The sequence below is a fragment of the Micropterus dolomieu genome, linkage group LG15 (assembly GCF_021292245.1).
Source record: "Micropterus dolomieu isolate WLL.071019.BEF.003 ecotype Adirondacks linkage group LG15, ASM2129224v1, whole genome shotgun sequence".
Taxonomy (NCBI): Eukaryota; Metazoa; Chordata; class Actinopteri; order Centrarchiformes; family Centrarchidae; genus Micropterus; species Micropterus dolomieu.
Genome location: NC_060164.1, coordinates 779,630 through 801,758, shown reverse-complemented (window position 1 = coordinate 801,758; position 22,129 = coordinate 779,630). Strand labels below are relative to the sequence as shown.

The following is a 22,129-nucleotide window of genomic DNA, read 5'->3' as shown; positions in this document are numbered from 1 at the left end:
CTGAGAGAAACCTGGTTATTTAGCACCCTGTTATCCAGGATTCTTATTATCTAAAGTTGTGCCTTTTACTGTCCACATCCAGCAAGTCTTTCACTTATGTTAGAGAATTATCTGAAACCCAGAGGAGGTGTCAACATGCCACAGTCTCCAAGTTTCTGTTAGAGCACTCCAGCTGACATATATGTGGTTCTCGAAACTAGGATAAGGGTCTACTCAGGTTTCTGAAAACAGATTGATTTTTTTTTACTGCACATCCGCAGACACATGTCCCAGATACTCCAAAAAACAGATCATCATGCACTCCTCTGCACCCACTAGGAGTGGTGTGGTGGTCTGTGGCCGACAGCTGTGCACAGATTAAGGCTTACATTTTCTTAGAGCAGTTCTGTGTGTGTGTGTTTATGTTATTTGCTTGCAGTTCACTTGCGTTTAAAGTGTATTTCTGTGTGGTTGCAATGCATGTGTGTATTTGTTTCAGAGTGATAATCCTCAAATTTTGTCTTTCATTATGTCCCAATCTCCACAGTGCTGCGCGATCACTGTTGTCTGTGCTCCTGATTCCAACGCCACAGGCTCTGCCCTCTTCAGACAGCACAGGCCGTTCCCCACACCAACTTAATGCATCCACCAATCAACCACAATGTATGACAAGATGGAGAGACCACGTTCACATTTAGCAGGCTGCAGACTGTCCACAAGGGGAGCGGTTTAGTCATTGTTAGGCCAGTTTTACACAGTGAGGAAAGCAATCGCAACAGCAATGCAAAGCTGAAGATGGAGTCATGTTGGATGTTACCTCCAAAACAAAAGGCAGTAGTTTATACTGCAGTATTTTACAGTATATGAGGACACTTGAACCACGTATTGGGAACATCACTCCACTGCCGTAGAGAACACAGTCTTACTTCCCTTTCTAAACATAAAAGGAACAAGCTTCAGTATTAAGCATTCTGAGACACTTTGCCTCTGTAAGGCCTCTGGTGACCCCCCCAACCTTTCTATAGTGGCTTATCCTGTTTAGTAGTCTGTACCAATACCCACACTCAGGGACTTTAACACTTACGTGTGTGATTCTGTATCTCCACATTTAAGAGTAGGCTTAAGACTGGACATTTTAGCTTTGTGTTTTCTTTATCTTATTCCTGTTATTAGGGGTCCAAGCCCGAGTGGGCTGGGAACCCGCGAATGCATGGCATCACGGTTCCCAGAACCAGCGGAGCTGGGAACCCTATTGTTTTCGCTCAGATTTTTATTATTATTATTATTTTTTTTATTGTTCCGTGAATTTACGCCTAATACCACTAATGCAGCCTAGACGGTAAGTGCTAGGGACGCGAAACTCACAGGGTAGGTTCAGGCCCATCAGACGACGGCATGCGAAAAATTTCGCTCACTTCGACCACTAGGGGGCGCTACAAGCAAGGTCCAAAATTTAGCACATTCAAAGCGCTGTAACTCCCACATACAGTGGCGGATATCAAAAACCTTATATCCACGCTTTCGGGGGATCGAGCTGAATCTCGTGGTATAGGCCACGCCCATTTCCGCCTAAACTTTTTTTTCGCTACGATCGACACCAAGCTTGGCACGGATAATCTCTGGACCAAGCTGATGAAAGTTTGTAGAGGAAATTTTGATCCGACAAAAAATGTCTATATGCTAGCAAACGTTTGCGAAAAACGCCACTTACAGGAAATGATGTCATATCTTCGCTTTGGAATGGCCGATCGACACCAAATTTGGAGCGTTAATGTGGGACGACCCCCTGAGGGCCTGCGCAAAATTTGGTGCAACTCGCCCCTAGGTGGCGCCATTTAATCCAAGAAAATTGTTCCTCTATAACCACAAGTCACACTGATATCAAACCACTGCCGAATTCTTCTCCCCTTACTACAGGCACCAAACTTCACCCTAATATGCCCATAGGTGGCGCCGTTATTGCAGATTAAAGTCAATTGTTCCCCATGGGGCCCTGATGACACCTGAAAACGTTTGTGCAAGTCGGCCAAAAGGTGGCGCTATAATTGAAGCTCAAATACCCCATTCATTTCAATGGGATTTTCAACCAAAGAACATTTTGCAGAAAAACTATGTTAACTATGTTTGGGGGATGCTTCCGATTCCGATGGTATGGGACACGCCTCTGTGCGAAGACATTTTCATTTCGCAAAAACATATTTAAATTAACTCCTCCGAAGCCGCAAGTCCGATCGACACAAAACTTGGCACAGACCATCTCTGGACCCAGCCGATAAAAGTTTGTAGAGGGAATTTTGATCCGACAAAAAACGTCCCAATTGCATGTTAACAAATATTTGCGAAAACGCTAAAAACAGTAACTAACACACATCTCTTGCTTGGAAAGGCCAATCAACACAAAACTTGAGGACCTTATGTGGCATGCCCCCCTGAGGGGCTGTGCAAAATTTGATACAGTTAGCCCCTAGTTGGCGCTATTCAAAAAAAATCCTGCATTTTACACCTCCACAACCACAACTCCGATTGATACCAAATTTGGGGCAATTGTGCCCCATGGGGCACTGATCAGACATGACAATTTCGGTGCAGTTCGGCAAACAGCTGGCGCTAAAAGCGAAGCTGAAATTTCTCACTAAATCCCATTCATTCCTATGGCATTTTCAAAGGCAGGATGTTTTGCCTCTGTTTGGAACGGCCCAGCAACACCAAACGTGGGGACCTTATGCAGCACGACGGTGCGCGCCCTCCGTGGGACCAGGGGGGGTGGCTTGCGCCGGGGGGCTTGGACCCTGCTTACAACTGCTTGCAGTTCTAGTTATTTTTACTTTCATTGATATCTGTACTATTTTTATTGTCCCCGTTCTCTCTCTCTCTCTTTCTACCTGTTAAAAGTAAGTTCTTCCTACTGTGGCCAAGTCAATATTAAATAGTAATGTCTAGAACTGCTCTATATAAAAAGTGCAATGATATATCTTCTGTTATAACTTGCCACAAAATAAAACTGAACTGTTACCACTCCCGACAGTACTGTGCCTTCTTTAAAAAAACAATCCCGAGGAAACCTCTTGCTGTGTGGTATTGGTGCGGCTGGTGGCCGCTGGTTGTATACATACATAAAATGAGGGTGAGTGAGGTAAAAGGAAATAAAAAACAAAACAAAAGACACAACAGCCATCTTTTCCAACCTCTCTGTGTGTTTATTAGAGATGATACAGTGTTGGCCTTTTTGACATTCATACAAAACAAACAGAAAACAAGACAGCAGCTTCTGATTTGTGTCCATACTGGCTCCAATGTCTTTCCTCTTGTCCCGTGCATTCGTGGATTACTGTCCTCGGATGGAGACAAGGGTGTGCGTGTGTGTGTGTCTTTAGCATTCTGTGTTGATTGTTCAGAAGACATTTGATACAAGATGGGCTTTTTTTCCCCTCTCTTCGCTGAGCGTGTAGCGCTCTTCCTGACTGGAGGTGCTTATGCCCCTCTGACAGTCTAACAACCCACACTAGGTTTTAAATAGCTTTGGTCCAGGACTGTGCCTCGTGATCACATCATGTCAGGCTCACTGTAAACAGCTGCCTTACTGTCATGATTACAATGGTAAAAACACTTTTTGATTGATGACAAAATAAATTAGCACATTTTAGATCAAATAATCCTGTTAGCACTGTCCAAGTTCAATCTACATTTTTCATGTCCAAGTCAATTTACCTGTCAGGGTTAGGCCTGTGTCTGTCAAAGAGCTGTATGATGTCTTCTATGGTTCTGGAGCAGCTTTGTCAAGTCTGAGAAAATAACGCTGATGATGTCATAGTGATGTCATCAGTGTTATGTCAGCTTGGAGACAAAACTGAACTGGAGTCACAAACTGGAGATGTGAAGTTTGAAAGTGGTTATTTACCAGGAAGGGGAGCATTTTCTAACTTGGCTCCTGCTGCTTCATCATCATGTCTCTGTCTCTTAGGAGTCCCCCAACTTTATAGAAGTGCAATACCATATAACTAGTATACCCCTTAGGGTAACATTTGTATTTATAAACAAATGTAATTTGTACATTTCCAGTGGACCATTTTCATTTAATAAAAACGATCCTCATCACTAAAAACACCCATCTTGGAAAATTCAACCAACACTTTTTCATATTTCAACTTTGTTTCTGACCAATCTTTCCCCCTCAGCTTGGTATGTAGAATGACTCTTAGTGTGACAGCATCCATTAGCAGCTGTTGCAACAGAGCAACCTCCAGCCAAAGCCACGAACTCAGAGAACACTGCTAACAGTTTTACAGTGGATACCCAAGACGACCAATCCCACTCACTGCAGAGCTGACGTGAAACCTGGACTTTCACAATCTGGTCCTCAAAAACTTTCACAATCCCATCGTCCAAATAATTAAAATTCCATATAAACGATGAACGATTTCATATAACCTGGAGAATGGATTGAGACACAGTCTATCATCATTCAAAAACCATCTTTACCTTAGTGAATATATAAGAATAATAAAGCTGCTCACTCACAGCTGTTTCCCTGACAGGATGTTAGTTAGTTGGCAAAGCCTGGACCACACCTGGGCTTTAGTCATGTACCAAATCTCACACACATGATATTTACATTGACCCGTCATCATAAGAACTAAATCCATTTTTAAATGTCTGTAACTACAGTAAACAGACTGGAAAACTGTGAGGATGAAGGGGAACACAGCCCCCTGACAGCTGGCTGGACCTGCAGGTAGATGTGTGTGTGTGCGCGAAACAGAGAAATCTGGACCAGGATATGGACTGTCTGTCTGTACGGCTGGTCATTTTGTTTCTCACCTGCCCGCCAAACCTAACATATACAACTGCTTTTGAAAATAGACTCCTTTACAATCATTCTTGTGAAGAGATGTGACGTGTGTGTATGTGTGTGTGCATGTTAGTCCTGTGCCCAGTCATACACTCCATATCCACACCGTCTCATCCTGTGAGTTCCTCTCCTCACATTAAGGCTGCCTGACCTGTTGTTTATACCCCAAACGTGCTGGTCACCCAGTCCTCTGGATCCACAGCAAACTGATGTGTACAGTGTCAGCCCCCCCGTCCAACACACGCCGACTGAGGCTGAAGGCCGCCCAGTGCTCGCGGGAGGCTAGCAACATATCAGGAGGTGGAGGGAGAGTCCGCTGGGATCCTTCCCAAACAGGGACCAACACTTAAACAAAGCTCCCGTGTTGTCGTGTTGTTTTTGCCATGGAACAGGAGCACCAGTAACATCAGCTAAAACCTTGTAGCTCTATTAGTGTGTGCTGCTGTTGATTCCAGATCAGGTAGTCCAGTCTAATCCAGAGCAAGCGTTGGCTCATCCACAGACTCCAGTCCTGGGTTCTCTGTGGCGTGTCTGTCTGTGTGTGTTTGAGAGCATGTGGCCTCAGCTCCAGCTCGTGCTCTGGAGTTCTTGGCGGAGCCAGGACGGCAGCGGTTGGCCCAACCGATTCAGGAGACGCAGCAGCTCCATATTGTGCTCACGGTAGTACTCGGCCAGAAAGGCACGCGACTGCATGCACACACACACACACACAGAGAAATTGAAAAAGATCAGACACTAAATATTTGATACAACATACTGAAGTTAAAGAGCACTGACAGTCTCTTTGACTCATTTTTGAATGATCATTTAATTGTGGGATTTCTCCGGTGTGGTTGATAATACCAGTCTCTCTGTACTCTGTTGGCTCAGTGGCTGCTGAGGTTCTTAAAGATAATTCTGGTGTTAATTCAACATTTCTCTGGTCAACAAATCCCATGAAAAGCAACACGCTGTAGCCTGACATGCACCTCCCCAAAAATGTAACAACACGTTACCGCTACAGCAAGAACTGTGACTGCTTGGCTTGGTCCAAGCACCCAGGAAGTGCTCCGCTCTTTCAAGCCAATTTTACAATTGGCCAAACAAGCGTCTGTAAAAATGTTTTTTTGGATCGTCACAAGCCCTGCAAACTGACTTATTTCAATATCAGAATTTCCATTAATTTGGTGGATAACATTTGGGAAGTCTAGAAGGCTCCCAGCCACGGGCCAACTGGTTCCAACTGAAGATGTAAACTTAAGAGATAAGATAAGACAAGAAAACCTTTATTTGTCCCACAGTGGGGAAATTGCCAATTAGCACAGCTAAATGTACTAACTGTTTATTTGAGAAATTTCCACACAGCACCATAACCGAATACTGACTTTTGCTGGGTGACTAAGAAAAGGCTCTAGGCTCTATTTCACTTCATATTTCGTTCATGTGTCCGTGTATGCATACAATGGGGGTTACTGTGGAGAGGAGCTGTGGTTTAAAAATGTTTGGGAAGCACTGTTCCAGTGAGTATTTGGGGCAGCAGGATGGTGTATGAGAGACTGCGGCAGAATTAACTACACTGTGTGTGTTCATAGTTTCTGGACAACAGTAGAGGTCTATGGCACAGAGGAAGAAGATCCATCAGGCTGTGATACACACAGAACTTAGTTTGGGTCCTCACATGGGCTGTGTTGTCATGAATATGACAGAATATGACCAGACGTTTACTTTTAGCTTTGTTTACTTGCAAAGCTCCACACTCTCAGACCCCCTGAACTACCCTCCATGTGCTGCCAATCTGGACTTGGTTGATTTCCTCTATAACCTGAGTGATGAAAAGCGCATTCAATCGTCTGACTGCTTGCACTAACAATTGTATACCCAAATCTCAGCAATGAACTCGGTCAGTACTATGTTGTTAATGCTGAAAGAACTGATGCCCCAAGTTTCAGTAAACCAAAGTTCTCCTTTAAATTTGACTGCTTGCACATGCCAGTCAATAAAAGAAGCAATGAGATGAAAGTGTGAGGTGTAGATGTACCTCAGGACTCATCTCTGGGTACTTCCTGCCTTTACTCTTCCCCAGACATTTGGCTCGACCTCCTTCCACCCGCTGACACCAGAAACCTTTGCTGTCATCGTACCTGCAGAAACACAGCACGGTATTTCACAATACAGTAAAATACCTTTCACATGTGGTATATGAACAGTGTGTATGAGTGTGGTTGTACGTGTGTGAGTGCGTTACAAACATTAGAGCCTGGGTGTAGTTGAAGATGGGAGTGACGCTGAGGAATCTCTGGATTCCCTCCATCACCAGTGCAGGGTTGGAACGCAGGAGGGCTCCGTCCACAATTTGCAACTACAACACAAACACACACACACAAACACGTCACTATCTCTGTGAGGACCCATCACTGACATTATGCATTCCTGAGCCCTTTACCCCTAACCTTAATGTCAGAGGTGTGGACTCGAGTCATGATGACTTTAGACTCGACTTGACAAAAATCAAAGAAGACTTGCGACTCGACTTGGACTTGAGCCTTTTGACTCAAGCTGACTTGACGCAGAGATGGGTTGTGTTGTAGGCCTACTACCGGCGCGCTGTGAACGGTTCGTGATCGTTCCCTCTGGCTGGAGGAATACGCATAGGCTAATCCATGCACAACAGATGGGGGCCTGACGCAGCACCACGCAACTTTCTAAATTCCTCCACCTCACGGAGAAAAGAAAGGTCAGGTCGAAACAGTGTAGAGAGACTGCTGCTGCAGCTGTTGCATGAAGCTGCTTTCACCAATTATAAAACAAGTTAATTAAGATAAAACTATAACATCGGCGGGTGCCGTTTCACAACAACTCGTTTTGTTTTATAAATCCAGCGCACCTCTTTCCTTCACAGCTGAGGCCCTAAAAGGTGTGTTAAGTGTTGCTTTACCTGATCGGTTCTTGTAAAATATCCACTGCGTCTTCTGACGTCATAGTGATGTGTAGTTTTCTCACCGCTGGTTTCTGTCACTGCATCTCCCGACAAAACACCACGGTTTTATTTCAGTGCTCTGTAACGTAACTTCGTCAACTCGAAGAGTTCACCTGTCACCTGCTCTGCTCCCGTCCGTGTACACACACACACACACACACACACACACACACACACACCCCTCAGTGACCCATCTGTCACCCAAAGCTGTCAACTTGGGGGAAACTGTCCTCCTCTTGCACTGTAGATGCTGCTTAAAGTTAATAATGTTGGATTATTGTTTCTTATTTCATGGGCTATATGGGATTTTTGAGTAATGCATATATATAGTAGCCAAGTAATTTTTAAAAAGAAAGAATTACATTTCAATATTGTAATTCCTAAGGCAATGAGTAATCCTGTTAAATAATTGTGATCTCAATACTGACCAAAGTAATTAGCAGCCCTACATGAACATTTATTTAATTCATGAAATTATAGAACATTTGTTGTGTGAACTCTGCTTTCTTTCTGTACAGGCTAATGCTTCAATCAATACATGAAGCGCACAATGAAGCGCGCATTATGACTTATTTAGGACTCGAAACTCAAAGTTTAAGACTTGGACTTGTTGGTCCTTGACTTGAGACTTGACTTGGACTTGCCACTCATGATCGGTCTGGACTTGGGACTCGACTTGGGACTTGAGTGCTAAGACTTGAGACTTGACTCGGACTTGTAAAACGATGACTTGGTCCCACCTCTGCTTAATGTAATTCTAATGTTAACCATTAAACCAAGTCTTAAGCCTCAAACAGCCTTTAAACATGTGGGGTTGAGTATTTTGGTCTCGGCAGGCTGCACATGATATTTAACAATGATTTCAGTGGGTGACACTGTGGGTCCACCAGAGACATCTGACTGATTTAATTGATGCCCGTCATGCAGGGCCCCCGTACCTTGTGACAATAAACTGACTGTTAAGACCTTTGGCAGACGCTCATCTGACTGAAGGCCACAGACCGCCATCATTCTGACCAGCCAGATTTACCTTCCACACACACACACACACACACACACACACACACACACAGGCTGCTCCATTATGGCAAAAATCATAATCACAATTATTAACACGATTATTGCCTGACTTAGGAAACATCATGCACACGGAGTGGAGCAGAGCAGGTGAAGCATGTGAATGGACACCTCGCTATGTTACAACACTGAAATTTAACAGAGGTGTTCCATCGGGAGATGCAGTTACTTAAACCAACGGTGAGAAAAGTATAAACGGGGTAATACAGACGGGGACACGGTGAATATTTTACAAGCACAGAGCAGGTAAAGCAAAGCTTAACACACTGGGTTTAGTATAAGGATGAATAATCTGTAAATTAGAAAGCTATGAGCAGAAAAAAGTCTGCTAAATTCTGCAGTGTAAAATGCAATAGGCTTAAGCTACTATACCATATTACATTTCATATTCTGTTATATTATATTGCCCCTTTTACTATATATATATATATATATATATAAACCACTGTCACTTTTTATTCTAGTTTCATATACCTCCTCTTATGTCTTTTTTACTGGCCCTGTTTATCTGTTCTTACTTCTGTCTTCCCCCAAGAGGATCAATTAGACTTATCTTTATTAGTTTGCTAAGATCATATCTATAAGTTTAATTCTGATTGATTTCCTTCCATTTCACATTAATATATCCTTAAATGGCATAAGACCTGCTACTGTGCTGAATGGTATTCAACAAAACCCATCGGGTTCATCAGGAAAGTAACTTCATATTCTGCCCATCCAGTTTCCATCTATAGTGTTATATCTATAACTGGACAGTAGGGGGCAAACAAGTAAAGGACATGTTAGACATTAAGGCAAATGGCAGTTATCCATCCATCCTCAGAATATTATGCATGTTATCACAAGGGATGTACGCTTCACTGAGTTAGCTTGATTCGTTTGTGAGCCGGCATATTTTAGCTCTTGTAAAATGTTGTCAGAGTCACCATCAATACACACTTAAGGTTAAACATCTGAAAGTACAGACTGCTTAAAAATAACTCTGCATTGTTAGGTTTTTCCTGGTCTCACGACATCTCCGAACAGAACAGGTGACAAAATTAAAGGATTTGTTATTATCGGTTTTCAGAAAAAGATCTGCTGTCGTTTGATTATGTTGGTTCTCGTTTTATGTTGTGATTGTGAAGTACATTGTAACTTTATTAACGGCTACCACTCCAAGTACAATTACAACTGTCACAGCACCACCAATGGCATCACCAGGGACACTGGTAAGAGAGATGGTTTTATGTCTAGTTATTAGTGGAGACTTCTCAGAAACGGGCTGATTTAATGTATCGCCATTCCCATGTCAATTTAGCTTTATCTAAATTATTGACTAATGTTGATATTGTCCTTCTCGATGTTTCAATGAGTTCATTGACAGTTTAAAACCATTTTGCAATGGAGAAAACTATTTGTGAATCCAAGGAATGCATCCATAACGTAAACCCACAAATATCTTGAAATGAGCATAAAAATGCTGTGTGAAGTGAAGCATTAACAATATCACCCCATTTCAATTCATCTTTTCTATTTGACACGTTATGTACCATACTAATGTCCAATTACTCCAGTGTGTGTTATCAGCTGAGTTGCGTTACCTGGCTGGGCTGGTAGTGTTGCAACCAGCGCTCCAGGTGAGTAGCATAGACCCCTGGATTAAGGCAGCGTCTCTGAAGGGCCAGCAGGTCCCTGGGGGCTGAGAGGCCTGCTGTCACCACGGCATGGAAAGTGTTGTTCAGAGCTGCAGGGTCCTGATGCGCCCTTTGGTGCTGTGGTCATTAACACACACACACACACACACACACACACACACACACACACACACAGTGGTGTTTCCATCATCCAAATTCTTAAATGTTCAGCATGTATCTACCTATTTTCCACACCTGTCTGAAACCTTTCCATAGTACTGCCTAACCCCAAAACATGAGTAATACATGTCCACACACATTATCTACTATTATCTATTCTTTCTTGTTTTTGCTGTATTGTCTTTTGTCCATTGAGGCGCTCTGTTACAGGTTGTAAATTTTGGCTGACGTCACCATCAGGACGAAACCAGATAAAACAACAATAATGCTGCTTCTGGCAGCTGAAACCTGGGTCACACAGTCGCAGGATGCGTGCACAGATGTATGTGTTAGGAGACTGCAAGGCTGAATTGTATCAATCACTCACATGCAAATGCACATGCATAAACACATGGAAAATAAGACTATGACCCTTTATACCCCCCCGGATTCTGGATGTGTGTAGTTTTGCCAGCAGAGCAGGCGATGTGGGAACGATTCTCACCTGGTACCAGGAGTAAGCTCTGTCAGACGGGTTGATGAGCACTGCCAGGATTTTGGCTCTGGGAAGCAGGGCAGCAGCTCTCTTAGGAGCTACCTCTGTGTCAAAATAGTTGGCACTCTTTTCAAACATGAAGTCTGTGCTGACATTGGAAGGGAATGGGAAGAAGTCCATGTACCTGAGGAGAACACAAAGAAAATGACACTAGTGCTGCTAGTACTAGTTAGCTGGTGCCTTAAAAGCTATTGTTTATGGTGTTATCTGAATCACTGTAATTTGTAACATTACAGAAAAGACTGGTTGATATCAATTGGATCAGGCACCTTTGACAGCAGCTGCAGTGTTCTTCACTAAACTCTGGAAGACACTGAGGTCCTGGATCAATCCAGGACTTGAACACTGTTATTTTGACGCTTTGTCTTTGTATTTTTGGGGGTTGGGAATTTTTGGTTGATAATTATTAATTTAGTCTTTAGTGGGTATCTTTGTCCTGAGAGTTGCACGTAGGTTTAGTGTCCCGGCAACAGATCTGCATGTGGCTACCAGGAAATATCAGTCCACAGCAAACACAGAGGGAATTCTAAATTAAAATGACTGTAATGTTGGACTGTGAATTCTCTCCCACACCTTTTACAGTGAGTGAAAGATGGGGGACATGGGGTGTTAAAAAGATGACACGGCCAGTATGAGCAGGCATGATTAACCACAGTTACCCTAACACATGTAAATATGTCATGCGAGTAGTGTATTAAGATATACTTGAAATAATCATCTAGAGAAAATAAGTAAAAAAAGATTCTAAAAAAATCAAAATTTAAGAAATGTGTTCAGGCTGTGACTTAGCACTGTGGACATTCTGAAGGTGAACAGTATGTGGTAGTCCTGTCTTTACCAGTCAATCCCATTGTCATAGTTTGCTCCACTGAAAAACTGGACCTCCTCGAAGGTGGTGGGGCTGGGGAAGGAGCTGGTGATTGCTGGGTGGAGGCTCAGGAATGAATGGAGCGCTGTAGTGCCTTTGAGTAAAGACAAGATATTTATAATAATGAAGGGAGGAATATTCAGACAAAGATCAAGGTGAAACCTGAGACAGAGAGAGTGTGGTACCTGTTTTCTGTGGTCCAATAACAAGGAACTTGGGGAGTCGGTCACAGGTCTTTTCTTTAGACCAGATATCTTTGTGTCTCTTGTCATGACAAGGGTTCTGAAAAATAAGGTTTCTTTTTTCACATTTATCACATCAAGAAGCAAGTCCATGCAACACTATGATTTAATCCCTGCTACATTTATTTTTTTGTTCACACCTTGGCTCCCCCGTGCATAAGATAGCCTCACTCATCAGCATTTGTATTCTGTCACTCAAATAGTTACACAGACGTCACATGTCCCACTTCTAGTTGTGGCTTGTACTTTCGCCAGGACAAACACGTTATCTTTTGCGATGATTGAATCATGATTAATTCAATTCTAATCAAAGCATTTTCCTAATCTTCAAAGAAAGAAAATAAATGGTCTGCAAAACAATAGTAAGTAAGCTAGCTTTCAAATTCAATACACTGACCTGCCAGAGGGGGTCTCTCTCCTCAGGGAAGATCTGGAAGTATTTCTCAGCGAGCTGAACAGGGGGCAACGTCTGCAGCCTGAGGTTGGTCCAACACTGGACAAACTTCACCAAAGACTCAAAGGTGTACAGACCCAGCCGATCATTGCCATAGTTAGACAGGTGGGTCATGAAGATACTGATCTGCATTGAGAGGGCACAAAGTAGTGTTGGCTTTCACAGAGAGACATGTTGGCTACAAATGATCAAAGACATAAATGTAGCAGAATATAGCAACGCATCTAAACATGCAAAACAATACAACAAAACATATTAATTACAAACAAATCAGTCAATAATCCGTGAGACTGAGCATGAGAAGAGACATGGATTAATTCAACCTGTCTGTGATTTTGTGTGTGTGTTTGTTAGAGCTGTTGTTGATAGACAGTCTTTTGAACCAAGCCCAGTCCAATCTCAAGTCTTTGAGACGTGACTTGCAAGTCAAAAAGCAAGTTTTTCTGGTTTATCAATGACAGTATGAAGATTACAACATAACAACAGTCAAAATCCGTGTCCGTGGTGTTTCACTGCTCGTGGTTATGATCTTAATACAACTCTGCTTGGTCACATTAAAACCAGGCTCAGTCTGGTTCCTGAATGTGACTGCGCTCTCTAATTATTACTGCTTTGGCTTTTTAGTTAAATAATTACTTTAAAGAAGTGGTCAGTCATATTTTTATGCTAAACCAACCTTATTGTTTTTATAATGTCTGAATATTTCCAGTGCAATGTAGAAATTGTGTGATTATAGCGGTGCTGATGGCACACAACTGAACCAATGACCCACATGCATGGCTTTCATTTTAAATGTCAGGAGGATACAGATTTATATAAGGATAGAAGGCGGAAGCAGCTCTTCTTGTTATTAATATTACAAAGATCAGTTAAAATGGAGGGCTTAAATTCAAAGCCCTGACAGACGAGTGCATTCAGACACATTGTGCTGTATTCAATTGAACTAACAAAGCTCAGCTTGCAGTATAGGTATAATGAGCTGTGTTTACAAGACACATTTTTACATTTTTGTCAAACAGCCTAAGATCATTTATAATTAGCTGTACTTATAGAAGCAATTGTATAGAAAGATTTTATCGGAAATTTCTCACATAGTAGGCGGCCGCTCCGCCAACACACTTGTTTAAAGATGGCATAAAACAGTCAGACAAATGACTAACATGAATAAAAATCTTAAATATTATATAACTAAAAGCAGGAACTAGCACATAAATAAGTGAGTGATGACAAGAGGAAACTGCATTTGTCAGCATTTATGGGTCACCAAGAAGTCTCCCTCAGCCTTTTGCCTTAAAGTCTGAAGTCAAGTTGCGAGACCTCCTTTTTGCATCTCCAGTCCTAGTCTCACATCTACAGCTCAGGTGTGTGCATGGGGGTGGTGGTGGGGGTTCGTACAGGGTTTAGGAGGACAGTGAGGAAGAGTTCTCCTCCTCTGATGCTCTTGTCCAGCTCCTTTGAGCCTCCAGGATATTCATTATAGAAGATTGTATGGGTGAACAGACCACAGGTCTGCCTGGGCAACACCTAAAACACACAAGGAGATCATCAGTTATTAAAGCGGTCTATACACAACAGACTTGATAAATTTTTTACTGTAAGAATGTCCAGACCAGAACATTACTGCATTGCATGTAACAATCAAGACAATCAACTGTAGACTGACCTGGATCCCATTGTGGATGAAGCCACGTCGATATCGCGCTGGCCTCAAATGTGGGTATTCCTCCGTGCTGGTCACCTTGATGCCCCACACAGACTTCCAGGCCTCATAGAGCTGGCTGTGAACAGGGTAAACCCCGGAGTGATGCGGAGCCACCGCATATCCCATATCTGTTGGGATGCCATGCTCCTAGAGAGATTAAGTTGTGCAGAGAGGACAGGATGTGGGCAAATGAAGAGGTCGCGAAGAGGGGGTGTAATGGTCAGGTGTGTCCTGCTGATATAACCACAGTACTAAAAACTTTCTCTTCTGCCAGTGCTGTTGGTCCAAATGTCTATACAAAACAGGTCTATTGCACAAGAACATGTGAAAAAATATCTGAACACTCTTTAAAGCTGACACTACTAACGTCAGAGATGTGGAAGTAACAAAAATGTATTGATAAAAATGGAGGTGATGTCACTGGACTATGCAGAGTGGACAGGTGCCCGCAGGGCTGTCTGCCCCTGCCATCACACTTCCTAGCTTGTTCTCCAGCAGGCTGGATCTAGACCCAGCTCTGAACTGGAACCTGCCAGCAAAGGCGCTGGTACAATACGTTGTATTGTTTTACAAACCAACCCCAACCACAAACAAATAATAAAGCCTCTATGCTCTATAGATCGATTTCCAAGTTACCAGTTTTAGAATCATTGGTTGGGGATCAGTTAAAGGACTATTTGGTTTCCAACCATATTTTGTCTGACTTACAGTCTGGGTTTCGAAGGCAGCACAGTACTACTACTGCTACAATGAAGGTCATTAATGACATTATTGAAGCAATGGACTGCAAGAACACCTGTGTAGCACTTTTTATAGATTTATTGAAAGCATTTGATACAGTGGACCATTGCATTTTACTGGAAAAGCTACGCAATATTGGTTTTTCTGACCATACTGTTGACTGGTTTACCAGCTATTTGGCAGACAGAACTCGATCTGAAATCTGCAACACTGAATGCATCTAGTGGTGTACCGCAAGGATCTGTCTTGGGTCCAATTTTATTTACTATTTATATTAATAACTTGGATCAAGACATCCCACAGGCTCATTTCCATTTTTAAGTCCAATTGTACAAATATTTGGGTATATTAACTGATGATCAGCTCTCTTTTAAGTTGCACATTGATAAACTTGTACAAAAGCTCAAACTAAAAAAAGCTTGTTTTTCTTGGAAAACCAGGAAAAGATTGGTTGCTGCAACCTGTCTCACTGCACTTGATTACGGTGACCTGCTCTATAGAAAGGCGCCTGGACAATGTTTGTCTTTGTTGGATACTGTCTACCATAGTGCTTTGAGGTTTGTGACTGGATGTAAAGCATCAACACAATCATTGTACCTTGTACAAAATGACAAACTAGCCCTCATTATCAGTGAGGAGGCACATACATTGGATCACTTTTATTTACAAGTCTATGCTGCATATGCTCCCCTCTTATCTTTGCACTTATATATCATGCTACATCAGTTCCTATAATTTGCGCTCCGGTAACTTGTATCTGTACCTACGGTCCGTGCAGAGCTTGGTAAGAAGGCCTTTACTTATGCTGCCCCATCCACCTGGAACACATTGCAGACTGATTTGCAGTTGCAAAATCTGATGCCTTTTGGTGAATTTAAACACTGCATGAAAGATTTGGAAGTAGACGCTATAAATTGTTGTCACCGCTTTTAAAATAACTAAATCCTTTAAACTTACGGTATGTATAAATTGTACTTTTAAGTGGTCTAATGTCATTTGTTTATGTTTCGTAAGGGTCTTGTTGATTGTTCTATGTTGTTGTGCATGTGCTCGTGTTCCTATTTGTAACTGTGCTTTGTCAATAGGCTGCTATTTTTGCCAGGTCTCTCTTGGAAAAGAGGTTTGAAATCTCAATGAGATCATCTGGTTAAATAAAGGTTAAATAAAAATTAAATAAAAAAAAATGCTGTACACAAATCATGCAGCAACGCATTGTGACACTGGCCATGTCTGCAGTGTTCCAGTGCTGCTAACCTGAGCAAAGATCTTGTTGAGCCTCATCTGCTCAGCCAAGACGCTGACGTTGTGAAAGAGGTGAGGCTGCATGTGGCTCCACATATGAGGAAACCACCAGAAGTCCATCCTGTGTTGCAGCAGCATGTCATCTCCCCGATCCTCCTCATCAGTACCTGAAAACACGCAGAATTAATGTCAGTGTAAATCTGAACGCTTCCGTGATCACTTTCAGTTTTTTATTGCCTCATGTTAGTTTACATAAAATGATTCCAATCAGCTCAAAACTGAGATAAATCTGTGAAAAAGATGGTACTGCTATCAGACTGGTGTGCAGTACTGACAGATACCCAGAGACGATGTATTGGTCACAATTATACAATGGCCTTGATTTGTTAATGAGTTCAACTAAGAGCAAAACTTTTTGTTGTTTTATTAGAGAAAGGTTTGGGGCCTAAATGTTAGAGAAGCACGGTTGTGATTGAATGGTTGCCACCTGAATCCCTGACCAGCAGGATCATTTGGGTGGGGAAAGTGAAAGAGTAGGGATTGCTCATTCCTCATTACCACTGAGGTGCACTTGAGCAAGGCTCTTAACCCCCCAACTGCTCCAGTGGAGCTGCTCATTGGCAGCTAAGAAGAGAGGGTGTAGTGAATTGTTTACAACTGTGTGTGAACACGGCCTTCCAGAAAGTTTCCCAGAATTAAATTATTTAAGGTTTAATAAATAACTCATTCTTACAATACTAAACATTGCAGATACCCATGAAAGACTGTTGTGTTAAAGGTGAAAGCCCACATTTATGCATTTTTTAAAAACTTTCTGCTTTACAGATCCAAAGCTGTGTTATAAGAGATTCTTTCAATGGCTGTGTTCATACAGTAATGGCACCTGTTCCATACCTGTGTGATAGAACTTTCCAGAAAATCCCAAGTTGAAGGTGAAATCAGGAACCAGTGCTCTCAGCTTGTTTTGAGTGTTGAGCAATGCCTGTGAAAGGATGAAAAACACACTCAATGACATCATTCTTGTATTTCTTAGTAGTATTAGTATGTTTAAATTATGGCAGGGCGATGTCTCCCAAGACAATCACGATGCCAACTCAACATAGACAATGGCTGACAGACATCACGATCGGCACAACTCTAATTCAAATTATAAACCATTGCTGCGTAACCTCAATGATCCAACAAGGCCTAAGTCACATGTAGTAACAATTAACATTTTTTGTGCAATACATTTTATAGTGCTGGATGAAAATAAATCAATATACAGGAACTTTAAATGAATACTTTTGATACTGGTATCTTTATGCAGACTTGTTTTACAGAAGAACATGTTTTCATTTTCCATTTTATATAATAATTTTAGAGATCAGTACGGAGCCTGCATGACAAAACCCAACAGTAAGTTTTAATAATCTGAAGGGTGACAATTAAAACCTGGCCAAACCACATATGTATGCTGAACGTGTTCCGTTTTGTCCTGGCAGAGCCCAACCTAAAACCCCAAAAAAGCGACTAAAGTCAAGGCGAGTCAAGTGGAAAAGGGGCTCTACACTGTCTCTGCCGCTTTTCTCCTCTCAACATGGACTGTCTGTGATTCCATAACTAGGAATGTGTCACAATTTTTTTCCCAGTGCCACTGCCTCTGACATTCTAAAAAAAGCTCCAGGGTTTACTGCCATCACTCCTGGCCTCTATTAAACCACGTGGGAACAAATGACACAGCGCTTCAACAGTCCGAGTTAACCAAATCGGATTTTAACCATCTTGTTAATTTCTTAAAGCAGTGTAGAAAGTCTGTTTTTATCTCAGGTCCCAGTCCCACACTGGTACTGGTCGTTTCAGCAGACTCCATAGCATGCACAACACGCTTCAGTATGCTTACAGGTCCCACAATGTGGGTTTTATTTATACAAATTTAATCTGTTTTGGGACCAATTTTTAAGAGACTTCATCCAAACAACCTGGGCTCACAAATGCCGTGAGCTGCTAATATACAGCAGGAGGTCCTCTCCATGTGACTGACTGTTATCGCTTCATTCTCACACACCCTGGAATCTCCCTCTCTAGTTTCATCTCAGGCCATCGATTCACGCGCTAACCCCCCCTACTGTCCTCCCCCGGCATTAACACATTTCCATATTCAGGCTTTTGTTACAGACACGGCCTCCCCTCCAGCAAGACGTTCCGCTGTGTGCAGTGGGTCAGACCCTCACTACCTGCGCCCCTTGGATTGAGCCTCGGGCTGTTGCTGGCAGTGTGGCCGCCCCCTCGCTCTGAAATCTCCATGTGTTGTCCTGTTTGTGCATGTGTGTGTATTTCAGACCTGTGTGTAAAATACTAAAACAAAATAAACAACCATTAAAACAGTTTCCCCTTGTAGGATTAATAAAGTGCATCTTCTTCTTTCCCTTTATTGCGATTCGACACAATTTTATGTGATACGACACGATGCAAAAGAATAAGCATAAGCTATGCAATTCAATATGATACAAGAGTTTCATTTTATTTGATTGTATTAATAATAAATGAACTAAAATATTAAATTACTTCACTTATTTATTTCTCTAGTACTGCAAGCGTCTCTTTGATGCAGCTTCTTTTTGACTTTCAAAAAATGTATCTGACAAAACACAAAATAAAAGCAGACACTGGCCTTGCTTTAAATCAGTCCTCCTTTCCTGTTCTCTGTCTACAGTTACACTTCTATCACCCCTCACACATTTAACATTTTAGGAAGTTGCAATACTTTGCTCACGAGTCTGGCTAGCGGTTCTGCTGGGGCTAACTACAGCTGAATCCGAGGGGGAGGGGGAGGCAGAAGTCTCCACACCATGTCACTGCTTCAGGTGAGTTAGTTTTTAGGTTAGCTTGTGTACTTTATATCAGCCTGGCATATTTTGCAAATTGCATTTGTCTCGTCTCTCAAGAAAAAAAAGGAAGTGTCTCCAAACATGGGCCCCGACTGTTGGTGAGCTTGGCGACATGCAAAGCGGACTTAAAAATGTGGAGTGTGAACTGGGCTTAAGACAGTCTAAATTACTAAAGCAAACCACTCTACATCTACATTCTTTTTTGAAGGAGAAGGCATGAAGGGTTGGAAATAAAATTCTCAAAGCCAGCATTTAATTAACATAAAGTTTACCTCCTTCATCGTCAGCAGCTTAAGGGCAGAACTCTACATATCTAAATGAATGCAGCTACTCTCTTGATTATCTTGGCCATATCCAGGGGCTGTTTTAGACTTACACTTTGTTTTCTCTACTCACTGTTGGTGAAGCCCTCTAATGTAGGCTCGGTGGTGACAATTTGTCACATCTTTTCTAAGTGCAGCAATTAACAATATAAAAGACTACAAGAGTGCCATTAAAATACAACTGCTATAAATGTTAATGCTAGCTTTTTACTTGCACAGACGGCTGACACAAGCCAAATTAAAAATCCTCACAACTTCTAGCATGAGTCATTGATCTACACCCTCCTCTCTCCAGGAACATACTTAAACGATTATACCAGTGCTTTTGCACAATAAGCCCAGTAAACCCTTGTGTGCTTACAACTTACATTACTGACAACCCTTTCCCAATTCATGCAAGTGGAGCGGAGATGTGTTTTTCTTACTTTTCAGGAGCCCACTGGTTTCAGTATTTTTTAGTACTTGCTTGATAATACATCATAATGAAACACACGAGTCACAGAGTGATCTGTGAATCCTTCCTGGTATAGCTTTCACATGCTGAAGTGAAGATCTGACAAGAGCTTCATCTTTCAGTTGCCACATAGCACTGCATTTACAACACACAAGGTTTGGAAAGTCAACAGGAAATACAAATTATTGTCAGACATGAATTTTGTAAAAACGTTTTGATAGGTCACTGTAGGGCTGGACCCAAATATTCGATCAGTGGGTACACATTCCATTCTCAATTTTGGGATTCGAACAGAGGTTTTTCTCTCTCACACGCCTGACCTCTGCTCACAGCAGTGAACTTTAAATTGAGTTATGCCAACTGCAGTGTGGCAGTTATGGTGTTTATTCATTTTAATTAATAATTTTCATTACAGATTAACACAGTTTAATAACCTACATTTTAAATGTAATCATTAAACTGTAGACTACAACAAACATAGTGAACACATTTAAATAATTAGGCCGGCTAAACTATTCCCATTTATCTCACAGTCTGGACTCTCAGCTACGGTTCCCCCTGCTCAGCAGAGCAGCTACCAACCCAGTTCAGCACTCACCCAAACTTTCCAGTCTACCTCACTCTTCCGGCTCAATATCAAATCCCTTCAACCCTGGAATAAATGTTACTCATTTATCTAACTCCTCCCTCTCTAAGTCCTGCACTCGGGTCTACTAGCCAAGCTGTAACCAAGTTAAAAATAAAGTTTTGGTAATAATGACTTGCTGTTTTAGTTAGCCTACACCTATGAGAATAAAGAAATTGAGTGCTCTCCTCTCTTTCACACACTCATGCAGACGAAAGTGAGTAGTTATTTGGCTTAAACATGCAAAACCACTGCTATGGTTCTTTAAACTTGCTATGAGAGCAGTGAGGGAGAACCAAAATAGTTTGTTTTGTGGCTAGGACAGCTAAACAATGAGTTGAAACTCCTTATAGGGCTCCCTATTCTTTTTTTGAAAATCACAATTAAAAAAGATTCTTCAGTTATAAAAAACAAAAAACTCTAAAAGTATTAAAAAAGTACCGGGCCGATAAGAGGCTGGATAAAGATACCCACACCTATAGCTGGTTAGTGACTTCACAAGGACTTTGTGAGGATGAACAAATCTCAAATCAAATCCCTTCATTATAAGCTTTGTTTTAACCAATGTTATTTTGTGATTCTTATGGCATACAGTGCGATCACTCACAAAAATGTGAAAGATTACTTCAGGAAATCACACTTAGGCCTACATCAGTGAGCATATTTGTTATTCTTGTAAAGTGGAAAACCACCTGTGTTGTGCAACCCCAGGGGGTCAGAGGTCCACCCTCCACAGTCTCACAAAAGCCTGTGGGAAACACTGTTGTACACTCCTTGTTTTCACATCTCTATTTCATTCTTTTTTATTATTGAAATAATGATTATGGTTGCTTTAATGTCTGGATTCCACCGGGGACGGCTCTGTAAAGTTGCGTCTCGGACCCAGTTTTGTTATGTCCTCGGCAGAGCTTCATACCCAAAAGGGGTCAGAAGCAGAGCATTTTGCTACTTTGATTTGGCTAACTTACCAAATCAACAAAATCTGAGTAAGTTTTATTTTATTTTTAAGCTTCTGCCATGGGTAAGTAGACTACATTATTAAATGGTTTCTTTTTGTTGTCAGTTTTAATTGTGTTTATTGTTGATATGATGATATATGATGATGAATCTGCACAGGGTGTTTTCTTTTGAAAACTGAATAGCTTCTTTTTGCCGTTCCCATGTCTGACCTCCTGCCCAGTTTGATCTGCTCTGTGCAGCTTGACAAACTAGCAGCATATTCTCAGCAGAGCAGAGTGGAGAGCTGCTTCTGAAATACCCTGCGGAGCATCTGGTGGAATCAAAAGCATTGTCAAGAATGACCGCAATCCGCTCTGGGGGCCCCGGTGGAATCCAGTAAGGGTATCAGTTATACTTTTTGCTTCATATTAATTACTCAACAATAGTCATTGCACATCGACATCCTAAAAACTCAAC

General features: G+C 41.9%; 1 protein-coding gene across 1 annotated transcript in view; it reads right to left on the bottom strand.

Annotated features, from left to right (window-relative positions):
- Window positions 1–3,155: 3,155 nt before the first annotated feature.
- ndst2a (N-deacetylase/N-sulfotransferase (heparan glucosaminyl) 2a) overlaps window positions 3,156–22,129 on the bottom strand; it is a 46,410-nt gene continuing 27,436 nt past the window's right edge. Inside the window, exons 5-16 of the mRNA XM_046070622.1 lie at window positions 17,336–17,423; window positions 16,454–16,608; window positions 14,420–14,605; window positions 14,152–14,280; window positions 12,700–12,882; window positions 12,246–12,342; window positions 12,031–12,154; window positions 11,142–11,316; window positions 10,445–10,615; window positions 7,057–7,166; window positions 6,846–6,948; window positions 3,156–5,515 (exon numbers count right to left, since the gene is read on the bottom strand). Coding sequence (XP_045926578.1) covers window positions 5,390–5,515; window positions 6,846–6,948; window positions 7,057–7,166; window positions 10,445–10,615; window positions 11,142–11,316; window positions 12,031–12,154; window positions 12,246–12,342; window positions 12,700–12,882; window positions 14,152–14,280; window positions 14,420–14,605; window positions 16,454–16,608; window positions 17,336–17,423 — 1,647 coding nt within the window. The 3' untranslated portion in view covers window positions 3,156–5,389. The remainder of the gene's footprint in view (window positions 5,516–6,845; window positions 6,949–7,056; window positions 7,167–10,444; window positions 10,616–11,141; window positions 11,317–12,030; window positions 12,155–12,245; window positions 12,343–12,699; window positions 12,883–14,151; window positions 14,281–14,419; window positions 14,606–16,453; window positions 16,609–17,335; window positions 17,424–22,129) is intronic.